Here is a 14,304-nt window from a genome sequence, read left to right as displayed (position 1 = left end):
CTCGCTAACTGGCCTCCAACGCTACAGCTGCTGGGTGACTCTCAGCATTTGGCACCAAACAAAGTGGTTGTACGTAGCCATGACACGTGGCCCTCCTCCATCGTTCCCCCCCAAACCTGTGGAAGGAGTGGGGACACTCCAGATTTGCAGGAGCCGCTGTTGGATGCAGCGGCCATAGCCAGCTGAGCAACTCCTGCCTGAAGTCCTCCGTCCCACCCCGCTTCTAGCCCTCCCTATCATACATCGCCCTCTCCATTCCACACCTAGAAAACCGAACCAAAAAAAACGATTTCACTGATGAGGTAACACGGCGTGGGGGGAAAGCTCCGTTTCAGCTGGACGTGGTCTGCAATGCAGCTCACTGTGCACAGCTCTGAGGCCAAGCCGAGGCCCCAGAAGGCAGGACGGCAGCGTGGGTGGCTGGGTGCAAGGGTGGGCACGGGCCTGGACGCAGCACAGCCTCGGCAGGGACTGCGGGAGAGGGCCGGGGCTCTGTGGGGCCCACAGGCAGACAGAGCATCCCCTCTGCGTGCATTTAACCCTGCGAGCAGTGGGCCCGGCCCTCTGGCGCAGGCCCGGCTCTGTGTGCCCTGGCAGGGGCCGTGCCTCCGCACGCCTGCACAGCGCCACTTCCCTCTCCAAACCTCCACTTCCAATAAGCCTGTACAGATAAAGAATGCCTTCAGGAGGATTTCCTAAACAGAGCTCAAACACATTTGAGTGTACCACAGCAGTGGCAAAAGGTAGTGGCGCTTCCATCGGCAACACACATATGAGTTGGTGGTGGTTTTGGTTTGTTTGGTTTTTTGTTTTGGTGTTTTGTTTTTTTTTTTTCCCCCCAAGGGAATTTATTGCTTCTGTAAGATAGCTTTCTAGACTGAAGTCCTCTGTTTATCTCCAGAGCCAGTACATCAAACTGTACCCAGTAATTTTCCCCTCCGTCGGTGACGCATGAGGAGGGACACCCGCAGCGGGGGCCAGTTCAGTCCTGGCCGTGCCATGAGGCTTTGCCTCAGCAGTCAGGAAAGGTCTTGCCTCCTGCAAAAACAGGGTGCACGCAACACTTGAACCTGGGGGCGGCTGCTCCCGGGACACCCTTGGGGCACATTGAGGAGCTTTGGATATTTCTCTCAATAGCTGCAAAGCTAAAACCACCCTGATCTACCTTGTCAGGGTATTATTTAACTGGTTCAGCTCCCCGTTTGTGACTGGGACTCTGGCCCAGCGGCAGGAGCAGCAGCAGGGGCAGGCATGCCTTTAGCCTGCTACAGGTGGAACTTGATCCCCCGTGGTGCCTGCTGCTCTCCGTGCCTGGTTAGCCTTTGGCCTTTCTGCTGAAACGCTCTTTCCTTGCCCGGGAGTGACATTGGCCTTCTGTGTATCAGACTGTGGCATCAGGATTCTTTCTGCCTTGGAGTAGACTGCTAAAAGGTAAGGGTAAGGGCAACGATCTGCAAATGCTGCCAACAACGACAGCATTTCAACTAATCTCACAAAAAGGTGTGAGGTAGAGGAAGTTTAGTGTATTGTTTGCCTGCTGTCTCAGCCACCCCATGCTGCTGGAGAGCTCGCTGGATCGGGAGTAAGAAGATAAAGTTGAGGAGGGAATACTCAGTGTGCATGTGAGGTGGTGGATGAACCGTGCCCTTATAGGAAAACCCGGCATGCAGACGCATGAGCCAGCACGTTCATGCCACAGCAGCGGCAGGGCTGGCTGCAGCCCCGAGGCAGGCAGAAGAAGCCCCCCTGCCCCTCTCCACCCACCAGCCTTCCCCCTGTGAGATGGAACAACGTCCCAGTGGGACTGGCTGACAGGAGCTGAAGCTGTTTGGGCAGGGCTGAGCAAGGACTGACCGCATAAGGAAACGGGGACCAAAAAACAAGGGATGAGGGGTTTACTCGCTTGCCTAGTGGATATAAACCACTCCCATTGTGGTTTAACTTGATCAGATCAACCAAGACACTGAGTGGCAGCACAAACACACTGCTCTGAAATAACACAGCCAGACCTTCTGGTTTCTCCCAGGTGCTCCTTATGCACAGACCACCACCCACACACCTGCACTTGAATTCACACACCTTTTAACATTATAGCTTCATCATAATTCCCCAAAGGCATTGCCTTCTCACAGAAACAGAGGCTGGCCCATACCCCTTCCACTTATTCAGAAATAGCCAATTGACCACACGGGCACCTGGTGCTCTAGGAACTTCACCACTGGCGTCTGAGCTCAACATCCTTCCTTTCCCACAGCATACAGAAACAGCGGGAATGGAGCAAAGCCAGCCCTGAGAAGCAGACTGTGGGCTGACTCAGCGACAGCCCTGCCGTACCAGCAGCTCTCTGGAGACAGAACTGCGGAGCAGTGCAGTCCACACGCTGAAAGCAGGAGGTTGTCCGCAGCTGATAGAAATTTTAGTCTGCAGTCTAATACACTGTCAACTTGAACCGTCATTAAAAAAAAAAAAGAGTCATTCTGCAATCAAACACTGTTTATTGAACTCTTGATATTGTATCTTTGTGAACATTTGTGTAATAAATACAGCGCATAGTATTGATTTTTCCCAGCTCCTTAAAGCATAAAGAGACTTCCCTTTATCAGGGTAGGGTGCTGACACTACACAGTAAGAAAGGCTGTTGGATGACAGTGGCAATACGAGGCAACACCTCAACGTGAGCACATTGTGTGAAATTTGTAACGGCAAGAAGTTTTCAAAAACCATTTAGCGATGAGCTTGGTGGGCAGATAGGACTGGTCTGGCTGCTTAGAGGAACCTCAGCTAGACAGAGTTTGGAGTCAGCCACAGCTTGTGCAAGACATGGGAAATAACATTGGATACAACAACTTTAAAATGATCAAGTTATTGCCTGATAACTGCTTGCAAAACATTACACAGATTTTACTAGATAATTGTCTTCAGGTAAGAAAATAAAAGTATTTTTGGAGACTCAACATTAAACCAAAAGGACTGACATTCCCTTACAGTGACAAACAAATACAGCATAAATTGTTGGTATAAATATCCATGTGCAAAATAGTTTTCAGGCATATGGCTAGCACTTGCTTAACCAGCACAGGTAAACAGAAAACACAGGCACCCGCTTCAGAAAAAAACACCACCAAAACCAGAAAACAAACAAATAGTTCTGTTCAAGCTCTGGACTTGAACTTCAGGCTAAAGACCAAACAAACAAACTACAACATCTTTCTTGGTCCTCACAGTGTTGAAACAAAGAGATGAATCCAGTGTTAATACAGCCCTACCACTACTAACCAGGCCCAGGCTAGTGACAACCTTCTCACATGTGCAAAAAAGCATCATGCTCATAAGCTTTTGCATCGGAGGAACTTCAACCCCACAGGATTCCCGCTCCACTTCTCTGCCACCTTCATCCCTACTGTGGGAAAGAGCTCTGGAAAGTTTTTCAGGCATTCAGCAACACCATCTATTTCCCCCCATTCTCCTGGTGAAACAGGGTTGCTACTGTGCAGACGGGTGGCTGGTGGCCACTGTTCCCTCCTCACAACAGTGCAGAACAGGAGACAGCTCCCGCTCTCACCAAACTGCACAGGCAGAACAGCACGGGTGGATTTCTTTGGATACTTTGGCTTACTTGGATTGCTTTAGACTCACATCCCCTCTTCCCTACCAGCTCCAACCACCCCTTCTTTTTCAGTCAGCAATACTACCTGCTTTTGTAACACTGCAGAGATTAATTTATGAACAGTAATCTGAAAAGGCAAATTTTTACACTTTCCTCTGTGTCACAGGTAAAGCTACCCATCAATCTGCTGCTGCCCCAACTTTAACACAGCAATCTTACTTCTCTCTTGTACTGCTGTTCTGAAAAGCAACTTTGGGAACCTCCTTCTACCCTCCTATTTCTTGCTGAATTCAGCTAGGCTGGTACATAGAGCTTTTACAGGCACAAAAAGAAAAGGAAAACCCCCAAATACTTAAGCACTTCCCCTCACCACCACTGACAAAGGTCAGAGGGAAAAGGGGAAATATCAGATAGAAGCAAGTAAATTTTCCAATGGCAACAGTAATGCCAAAATTTAGCAGCAGTAGCAGCTACGGTTGTAGCAAACGCTTCAGTTAGTAGCATCTAGTGAAGTACACAGGTTCTTTCAATAGTGTGGGAATCAAAGGATAGAGGGAAAAACACAAATATTCAAGTAAGTCCCCCTTGGCCTTCCCTGTAAACTAAGAATAGATATTAAAATATATCAGACAACAGTATTTGAAATAACTGTGAAAGTAGTTTAGAAGCTTGGCTGAAATACTAATGCCTTGAGGGATACAACCAACCATTCAGATAGTCTACACTAAGAAACACAGAGGATGTTAGAAAGTGCTTAGGGCAAAGACTGGGCCCTCTATCATGCAAAGTTATTTATGACCCCCTTAGGAAGTAGATCAAAAATACACTTTGAAAGATGAGTTAACTAGGCTCTGCCAAGCAGTGACAGGGGTAAGACAGAACCATTCAGCCTAGAAAAGCTAATCCAGATTCAAAAACGTTTGAAAAAAGTGTCTTTAATGCACAGGTACACACATCTGATACTCACACTAGCTAAGCTCTCCACTAGTCAAAGTGCCCAACCTGGGGTTGCTACTACACTGAGGGGGAACAGTGAGAAAGAAAACACTGCGCAGTGTAAGAATAAAAAAAAAAAAAAAAAAAAAAAGAAAAAAAATTAAAACTCCACCATCCTTTAGAACTAATTAGTATTTAAATTGCACGTTTTTAAGATTTATAGCAGTTTATTCCAGAGTCTTGGAAAAAGTTATCTTAAAGTAGCATGTTAATTTAATGGCTAAACCATAGTTTAATGTAAGCACGGGTCATGTTACTTCAGTAATAGCCATGATCTGAAGGGACAGCCAACATCTAAGGAAATAAACTGAACAAAGGCCAATCAAACTCAGCAATCGCCAGCTTGGCATTAGAGTTATCAGAAATCTGTCTGAGGCTTTTTGTTGTAATAATAAAGTTCTTAACTTTCACAAATCTAAGGTAAGAGAGAAGCAGCTAGAAAACAAACCAGGCTGTCACACCGCTGGTGGGCAGACACTACGACTGTGTCACTTCTTTGGCTTTGAGTGCTTCTCTCCATCGTCCATGGCAGCAGCATCCAAGGCAAATGCTCTGCTTGAAAGAGAGACAAGCTAGTGAAAGCGTTACCCCTGCTGATTAAAAACTTTATTCTTGGCAAAAGGCTGGTCAGAATGTGATTAGTCTTCATAAAGATGAAGAACAGCTAACTTTTCTACTGTAATCACAGGGTGATTCCACTGACCATTACCAGCAGCAGCAGTCAGCAGCCTGAGCACAGCAGTGCAGGGACGGGGCTACACAACTCAGACATTACTGAAGAATCTGTAGTTACAAAAGTGGTGAAAAGTTGTAGCTGCACACACCTACCGTACAGTTCTCTTGTGTACTCTTGACAGTGCCAGTCCACATCACATTTGGCAGTTACTTCCAAACTTGGCTACAGGGAATTCAATTAATAGTAGGGGTTTTCTCCTGGAATAAGGCACTAGAGTGTAGGAGCACCTGAACAGGACTTGAAAGCTTTTGAGAGATTACCTTTGGCTCTTCTAAAACAGGCATAAGAAGCAGCACTTTAAGATAAGTAAGAGGGTGGAGAGGTAAGAGAAAGGTACTAGATGAAACGGCATGATTTTCAAAAACCTTCAGACAGGAAGCTTGATCTTACTTTTTAATCTTTTCACTCGTGCTTACTTACCAAGGTACAATGAGAAAAAAAGAAAGGCCTGTCTTCATACTGAAAACCGGCACACCATGTAAAACAAAGTCACTAGTTTATGTTTGTCACTTCACTGTCAGGCTTCCACTCAAGTCAGTTTTTCCTCAGAGCAGCTAGTTGAAACAAGCCTCAACTCCAGCCCTCAGAATTTTCTCCTGTTTTACACTGATGTCACCAAAAGGAAGACATGCCTTTCTTCCCTCCATACCCCAATCCCATTTTTGTTTCCACACAGGTATTATCTAACTTACTCTTGCACAAAAAAAAAAAATTCCAAAACTTTCCAGAGCGCTCTCGGGCCTCTGCTTCAGTAACTCTTTATTTCAACACATTTTATGAATCTGAAACAATGTCTTGGAAAGTCAGACTTTAGACATAACAAGTAAGGAACATACCAATTAATTTAGGCAATATTTTTACAAATATATATATATAGATAAAAAAATAAACTGTTTTGATAAGAAATATTGTGTAACCTGATTAAGAAACAAGTCCCCTGAAGTTGTGCAACACAGCAAAATGCACTGGCTGTATAGCTGACACCAGGATAGCTAACTGTTTATTTTCAGAATTTGTGAAAAAACACCCTAAGGACAGACCATTCTACCTAAGAAATAAACCTGATTCTTTGTTGGAGATTGCAAAACATTGTTGAAGAAGCTCCACATTGCTACTTGACTTTAGTTGGACTTTCTTTCCCGTTCTCGTGCAGTCACAAAGTTTAGCAGGTCGATGGCTGTAACGATGCCAAACACCATTTGCCGCTTACTGGAGGAACCATCAGTGTGATCTACACAGAAACAAAGAGGGGATTCTGGCTTTAGGAGGCACAAAACCACACCATCCCACTCGGTTTTAATAGCACTGTTTGCAAAGGCAGGTGCCAGGCCATCCCAGCTCCACACATCAGGGCCTGTTGGTGGAGCTGGTTATCACTGCTGACCCTTGTACACTGAGGGGGAACCCAAATGGCATACTTGACCGACAGTCACATTGGAAGTGGCAAGGATTTTCATTTCAGAAAGGCTCCCAACAAAAAGGATTTAGAAACTGAAACGTTATGGAAGGAAGGGTAAGAGTCCACCAGATTTATTTTCCTTGACATAAAAATTCAAACCAAATCCTCTGCTATAAAGCATGTTTTCCTCATACATTAGTTTCCATGACTCTACTTGAATCACTTGAAACTGGTATTATCCCCATTTGAACCGGGGGCCACTAGAGGATGATGCGCAACACTACCACCCTCCTACACCACTGTCAAATACAGAATTAGTGTAAAAATCACAATACAACATTTTCCCCTTTATTTAAAAAAAACAAACAAACAAACATCTAATCGTTGCTGCATTAAGAACACAGGTTCAAGTGGTTTTTCACTGTCAGCATAATCCTTTGACCTGGGAACCAAGTGACCTCTGGCCCTTTATCTGTGTTCCAAGTTGCCTCTTCCTAAAGTCTGCCTGTATCAAGATGTTTAGCCTACTTATATACTCAGTTTGTTCAGCCAGCTGGATTGTCCTGGACTTTTCATTTGTTTACTCAATCTTTGTTCCATTGTAAGTTTTCAGTGAGATTCTAGATTTATAAATAGTCAGCACAGAGTCAAGAGCACATCCTTATGGATATTATCAGGAACAAGCCCAAATTTGATGGCTATCTTCATTTACAGTTATAATTGAGATAACTGTCAGATAAATTTATCTGGTGAGTCTTAGTATTGTTTTTAGTCTAGTTTCTCAGTGTTTATAATTTTCCAAGTTGCCTGCCATAGGGAAAATAAAATAGGAAAAAATATTATTCACATATAACAGTGATATACCCTAGCTTTGAAGATTTATTTAGTCATTTCCACTTCATAAAGAAGGCAGTGTAAAGAGTTTTGACAAGGATGATGAAAAGTAGTTTGGAGGAAAAACGTCAAATGAAGGAGAGTAAGTTAGTTTAAATAAACAGGAAAAAGAAACATTAAGCTGTTTTGAGACAGTGATATCAGTGTTGACATCTAGACCTTACTAAACTTTATGAAGTGGTAATAAAGCTTTTGCTTTAGAATAGCAAAAATTTGAAGTGTAATTAACCTGAGACACTCACTGTGGCAGAACTGCTGGAAGTTGTAAGACAGGAGTAGGAAGAAGCAAGGATCATTTGTACTGCAGGAGCTTATTCCCTGGCTTACTGCTACCAACAAAGCCACTGTACAGTGGAATAGACTTGGGCATTCAGTGCTGAGCAGTAAGTACTGTGCTCCAAAAGCACATACGTTACAGTATGTGAGGTTAAACATTTAAATCCATTTAAACGGATTCAACATTTACTCCACAAGAATTAAAGTGCTAGTGTCTTACTAACTGTTAGTAGCACATAGTTACACACACAGAAACAGGATCTGGCTTATGAAGAACTTGTTTACACATTCACTCTCGTACTTGCTGCTTAGGACCACTCAAAGATTACCTGTTACAAGGCATAGCAGATCATACTCACATTGAATTTGTTCATGAACCACTAGAGCAAAGTGGTCTATTTCCAGGATATGAGAGAGTTTCCCCAAGTTGTCTTTCAGATTAATCTGAGGAGAGAGTTACAAAACTTAAAAAGAACAGTCCTTTATATGTTTAGTGGTTGATAATCCCCATATGCTTCATGCAGTATTAAAACCAATACATTGGTATTTATATACTGCTCCCATCCAAAGTATTGTGAAACACTAACAAATCCAGGCCAACTTAGATCAGTTTTCTTTGCTTCTAATTTCCAAGAAAACAGAACAAAAACATGAAGCACTACATGAAGTTATGAATTCTGATTCTGTAAACATAACGCATATATGGAACACACTGAATATCTGAAAAATGTTAAAGATGGAAGAAGGTCAAGTGTTCCATGTGTCTGACAAAAGAAGTTACCATAAAGCTCATCATTACTTGGTGATTTTACTCTAGCAGGACTGGGAAGTGAATGAATCAGGCTGCAAATCACTGTGGAAATGAATATGATCTGCAAAGACAGCAGGGAAGAGAAAAGCCCATACAAGCCATAAATAAAACCAAGGGTGAGGATTGCTCAGCTAACACTGTATTCAGGTGCAAATCAAAGAACTGAGCAATAAGAAATAATATTTAGGACTAAACAAGAAAGGACCCTGTGTTGACTCTGCAGAAAGAATACAGATCCTTCTGAAACACTTAGCTAATCCATTTGAAAGAATCCATACAACTGTTCTTCCTACATGCTTTAGCATATTGAGCAGCAGCAACAGGTCTATTACCCAGGTGACTCTCCCCAGGTAACAGCAGCACCCACCATCCAACATACTTCCATTAAAGGCAATTAAAAGAATTTATAACACAGAAAAGTCTTGCACAGCAGGTTAAAAAAGCCTTTATCCTGCAGTGAGTTCAGCTTGTGACTGAGGAATAAATGCCACAACATGAACAGTTGGGCTGCACTGGAACATAGAGCTCTCATCTCCGTACTGTGAGCTAGAAGAGATCAAAAGGATCCCCAGCAGCCTGTGCTTAAGGGATCACCAGACTACAGCACACACTGAAGCATCAATCCTTCAGCTTGTGGGCCAGGCAAGGGGTGGGGGGAAACCTGGACCTACTGACACAGAGTCAGCTATCAGTCACCACCACTGACAAGCAGTTTTGTGCAAGCGTACGTGCAAAGCCTAACTTTTGAACCTAAGTTCAAAGCTCACTGAAGGGGTAGAGCCCCATGCCATCTGACTGTGTATGATCCATAGACCTGTTTTCAGGGACTGCGGAAGCTAAAGATGACCAGGACAAGCAGCCCACAGGCCACACTGGGACAAATACGAAGACATAAACATGTTTTGAAATGCTTAATGGAACTTTAAACAGAAACCCCACAGGGTTTTCACCTGTCTCACTGCTGCTCATTCAAACCCCCTAAAAATTTAAAAATTATGCCCAGGAGTTTCCCCACATTTAGGCTTGGGGTTTTTGTTTGTTGTTTTTGGTTTTTGTTTTGGTTTTTTTTTTTTTTTTAAAAAAAAAACCTACTAAGTCTAAGGCAATTAGCCTATGCATATGCTACTATACTACACATGATTGGGACTGCTTGTTTGGCTCTAAGGGCAAGTGAAATGGCACTGCTCATGGCCCTACAACTGAATTCCCTCCTTCCCCAGTAGTAGGCTCTGGTCCACTGGAGAAGCTGGGGACATCAGACCTTGCATTGTTTAGCAGAGCACTAAATGGTTTAGGACACTAACCAAAAATCACACCAGGGAACAGGCTAACAAACACTAGGTATAGTAACAAGAAGTGTCAGAGACTGTGCCACAGCCCTATTTTCTGGTAAAGGCAGACAAGAAGTCTGCTAAGGCCTTAATGTCTGCACCACATCTAACAGATGTTAGCAGTTGATGCAAGGATCCTTTGGGGAAGAAGGGGTAGAGAGACCTCAAACCACTAGAGCACATGACTCCACAAAATGTCCCTCCTCTCCACTGACACACAGCACTTGTTTGGATTAGCAAATTATCCTATGACTAGTGTTCCAAAGCCCTAGAGTACTATCCTACCAGAGACTTTAAAAAGGCTACAACCATTACTCTTCCATTGAAAGAGATCACCACAAAGTAATTGCGGCAACCATATCAAAGCAAGTTTCATGTATTGCCAAAAGATAGTTTTGCCTTGGTAGCCACAGGCTAAGCTGACCTCTTATTGATGCATGCTGTAGTACAGGTCGTAACTGTAGGATATCCCAAGTCATTTCAGTGACACACATGATCTGTTTTCCCAATTTCACCAGTAAACAAGCCACATAAGCTTGACTAAAGTAGTAAGAAAAGCAAAATCCACAATACTTCTGAGGTTATGTGCATTAAACCATGTTTCTCCATTAAATCATCAATTCAAATGGAAAATAACCAATGAATGATGCTTTTAATTGGCACATTAGCAATACCATCATTTTTGTGTCACTCCCCTTCCATACTCCACCAAGAAAAAAGTCAGAACTTCAAAAGAGAAATGGTTAAGCTGTTCTTTACTGAAGAAGCATGAGAAACCAAGCTGCCCATGGAAAAAAGCCACAACCTCAGAAATGCAGAGAATTGGCTACTACAGCTAACACCAGTGTAGCTTCAGAAGTGATTGCACACCACCAGCCCCAGAAACTCTTAAGGTGTCCAAGTGAGGGAGAACATGAACTAAGCAGTTTTGTTACGCACCACATTTCCACCTGATGCTTGATTATCTGTCTGTGAAGGAAAAAATATATTTACATTTTTCCATTAAGAACTAGCATCTTTTCTCAACCCCAAGGACTTGATAGTTTGTAGATTGAATGGAAGCGTTACACAGACTTCTAGAACACAGCACCTCATCTAATATGAGACAGTGTTGAAACTAAAAGCCTGGTGAAAACTAAGTCAAGCATTCCAAGTTAAAAACAAAATCCTTTTCCTGCAAGAGAAGCAAAGCATTAACAACAATACTTATATATTTTAGAAGAGCACCCATACAGCTGGGAAGTTGTGGTATCTTGGCACACCACACTGGACAGACAGGTGAAGCTGGCTAACATCAAAATTCACATATCTTGACAACATCAGCTTTCAGCAGCCAGCCCCCTGTTTCAGCCAGGTATCTGATACAAAAGGCAGCTGCTTGTTTTTAGCCAATACAGAACTTACTTAGAAGAGCTGTTTCAACGTCTCCCTGTCTCTTCCCCTCAACAGTTACACTGCTCAGATTTGTGCCATGGTTTTTGAGGAAGGGGGAAAAGACAAGCATGCTATAAGAAAGCCTGTTGAGTAATGGAACAGCACGATACAGAGCCACAACACAAACCTGGGAGCTCCTGAATGACCTACGATAGAGTTTAGAGCCCATCTGTGCTCAGTGACAGCTGCTCTGTACAGTCCCAGATAAACCTTACTCAGCTTGGTGCCACTGTAGTGTTAGGACACCTACAGTAGTACTTTAAACCAGAGAACTAGGAGTTGTACAATATACCTGCTTACCTGTTTGAATTGCTTGTAGATTACTTTGCCGACTTCATCAGAAGGCTGAACTTTTCCAGCAAGCAGTGAAGAAAGCATGTTACCCAAGGTAACCATGCCCAAAATCACACTGGGGAAGGAGAGAGAGAAGATAGAGCTAAACAACACAAAAGCCTCAAGTGTTCCTGTAGATAAAAGCATCCACTCTCGGCCAGCCTGGAGAACTCGGTTCAACTGCTTCATGGTATAAAGTAACAATATTGATGGTATACTTGGATTCGGTGTCTCTGTAGAAGACAAGAGCCCAGTTCTCAGAAGTTCTGCAGACTCACACAGAAGTCAGCAGCTGCTGTGGGTGCCTGGCCATTCTGAGCATCAGACTCCTTGTATCTCTAGCCCTTGTAACTGGAGAGCTTCTTGCAACCTGAGAGAGCTTTCAAAAAGCACAAATTCAGTGTTTTACACCCTCATTTGTCCTTTTGAAAGGTGCGACAGGGCCAGACACATGCTTGCCTCAATTTTTCTTATTCCCCTTCTCCCTGCAAGGATCTGGAACAATTAATCCCTTGAGTTAGCACTGTAACTGGAGAGTAACTCAGCAACTCTTCATTATTCAGCCTGTCCTACAGGAGACCTACAGGGTAATAAGGCAGACCAGCTTGCTGGGGACACTCTGGTTTATAGGAGTCACTACAATATTGCACTATAATGCAGTGTTCTGAAAAAAACTGGGTGAAAGCTGTGGTGGAAATGGGTAGGTTTGGGGTTGTTTTAAAGATGAATTTTTGCTTTGTGAAGTTAAATAGCTATTAGAAAAAACAGTAAAATTATCCTGCAGAAACACACTGAGTAAGTATATCATCATAATCACTAGAAGCTTACTATGTGAAGGGCAGGACAGTCCTGGCATGACAACATACTAAGTCCAGCACTGGTGTATTTAAGGTAACATTTCTGAACTGTGTTACTATAACTGAAGAAAGATGAGTGAGAGGATATTACACTTCTAGCAAGCATTTGAAAAACATCCCTTGGAACCTGGTGAGGGAAGTGATACATATGGATGAATAGTGATATATGTGGACATACCCAGATTCATCAACAACTGGTACCTGGTCGAATCCCTTCTCCCGGAGAATTTCAACAGTCTTTGCACAGGTAACAGTTGGAAGCACAGTCAGGGGAGCAGAGAGGCTTAGTTCCTGAACACTGATGTTCCACCACCTGGGGGATGAAACAAAAACCAAACCCACGCAAATCTTATGGAGAGAACAGAACCAGTTGTTCATGTACAGTGGCCTTTAACACAACAGGAATGGCAAAAAACTTCAAAGAAGAGTTGGGATTCAGTAAAGCTTCAAGGCTTTCAAGTTTTCTCCCCAGTATCAGAAAGTCACTGAAGTGTGAGAAGGCTTTAAGACCAAAACTCTTTTCCTCATTTCACCTGCTTTCTAGGATTACAGATAGTGGAGAGTACTAATCTCCTTAGTTTCATTATTTATATCGTACACAGAAAATTTTAGTTAGTCATGTTTACAGTCATTATAGGTAGCAATTTAGGGAAGATCCCCCTCCACCTACATAGACTTGCAATGCTTGCACTCAAGAACTCTGATCTCAGAAGGCTTCTCTGTATGCTACTTTTTCATTTCAGATATAACCCTTTTAATTAAGTTAAAAAAAAAAATCATTAATCACCATTTTCTTCACTGCCATGCAACGCAAAGGAAATCAACTTATTTAAGCGGATTTGATTAATAGCTGCAATTATACAGCAACACAATAGCATGAAAGATTAGATAAATCAAAGGAAGCAGTGTAAATTGAAATGAGCCTTAAATTAGCGACTGCCACAAAGTCAATTGAATAGAAACATGGAAATCCAAATTGATCTGACTTGCTTACCAAGGTTTTTTGACAAGGTCTTCTTCTTTCATGAACCCTTTCTGAATCATCCATTTGTCGCTCAAGAACTTGGACCTGAAAAGCATCAGGAAGTGAAAATCTGAGTAGCAGGCTGAATATCTGACAGCAAACCTAATAGCACATAGAGGCAACTATTTATGGCTCACTACCACTAACAACTAAAGTGCAATTGAAAATATATTGTCATTTGTCATCCAAGCTTACCAGTCAGGGACATTGAGAAGAAATACTCACGGGAAGAAAAAGGAACCCCATAGGAAACACTACATCAGTCCCTTGCAATATGACACACACAGCCTGGAATGGAGAAGTGCCAACCTGTACTCATGCAAGGTCTGTCTGCAGTTTCTAGCCACCTAGTATTGTGTTGGATGCAACAGAAGCCAGGAAACACAGCTAAAACCACCATGTTTTGGGATATGTTTCGATGTGGTAAGAGGGAAACTTCTCAGCACAGCTCAAAGCCCTCATACTTCCACCTGTAAACTCACCCCAACACTGGCTGCTGCTACAGTTGTGCTGTGTTCTGCTATGGACATTGGCAGAGGGAGCAGACAGCCTTACAGGGAGCCTCCCGGGAATGGGATAATGCCAATGGTCACAATAAATAAAAAA

General features: G+C 43.1%; 1 protein-coding gene across 3 annotated transcripts in view; it reads right to left on the bottom strand.

Moving 5' to 3' along the window:
* Positions 1-2,478: 2,478 nt before the first annotated feature.
* Positions 2,479-14,304, bottom strand: part of LOC104364286 (cystathionine beta-synthase-like protein) — a 29,755-nt gene continuing 17,929 nt past the window's right edge. For 2 of the 3 annotated variants that reach the window (XM_042788799.1, XM_042788797.1), the window contains exons 13-18: positions 13,669-13,743; positions 12,853-12,987; positions 11,785-11,893; positions 10,990-11,019; positions 8,268-8,352; positions 2,479-6,570 (exon numbers count right to left, since the gene is read on the bottom strand). In XM_042788799.1, the coding sequence (XP_042644733.1) occupies positions 6,461-6,570; positions 8,268-8,352; positions 10,990-11,019; positions 11,785-11,893; positions 12,853-12,987; positions 13,669-13,743 (544 nt within the window). In that variant the 3' untranslated portion in view covers positions 2,479-6,460. The remainder of the gene's footprint in view (positions 6,571-8,267; positions 8,353-10,989; positions 11,020-11,784; positions 11,894-12,852; positions 12,988-13,668; positions 13,744-14,304) is intronic. The other variant, XM_042788800.1, reaches the window with a different exon arrangement.

Source organism: Tyto alba, unplaced genomic scaffold (genome assembly GCF_018691265.1).
Source record: "Tyto alba isolate M040663 unplaced genomic scaffold, T.alba_DEE_v4.0 Super-Scaffold_14, whole genome shotgun sequence".
NCBI lineage: Eukaryota > Metazoa > Chordata > Aves > Strigiformes > Tytonidae > Tyto > Tyto alba.
The sequence above is the reverse complement of the archived record's forward strand: the minus strand, read 5'-3'. Positions and strand labels throughout refer to the sequence as shown.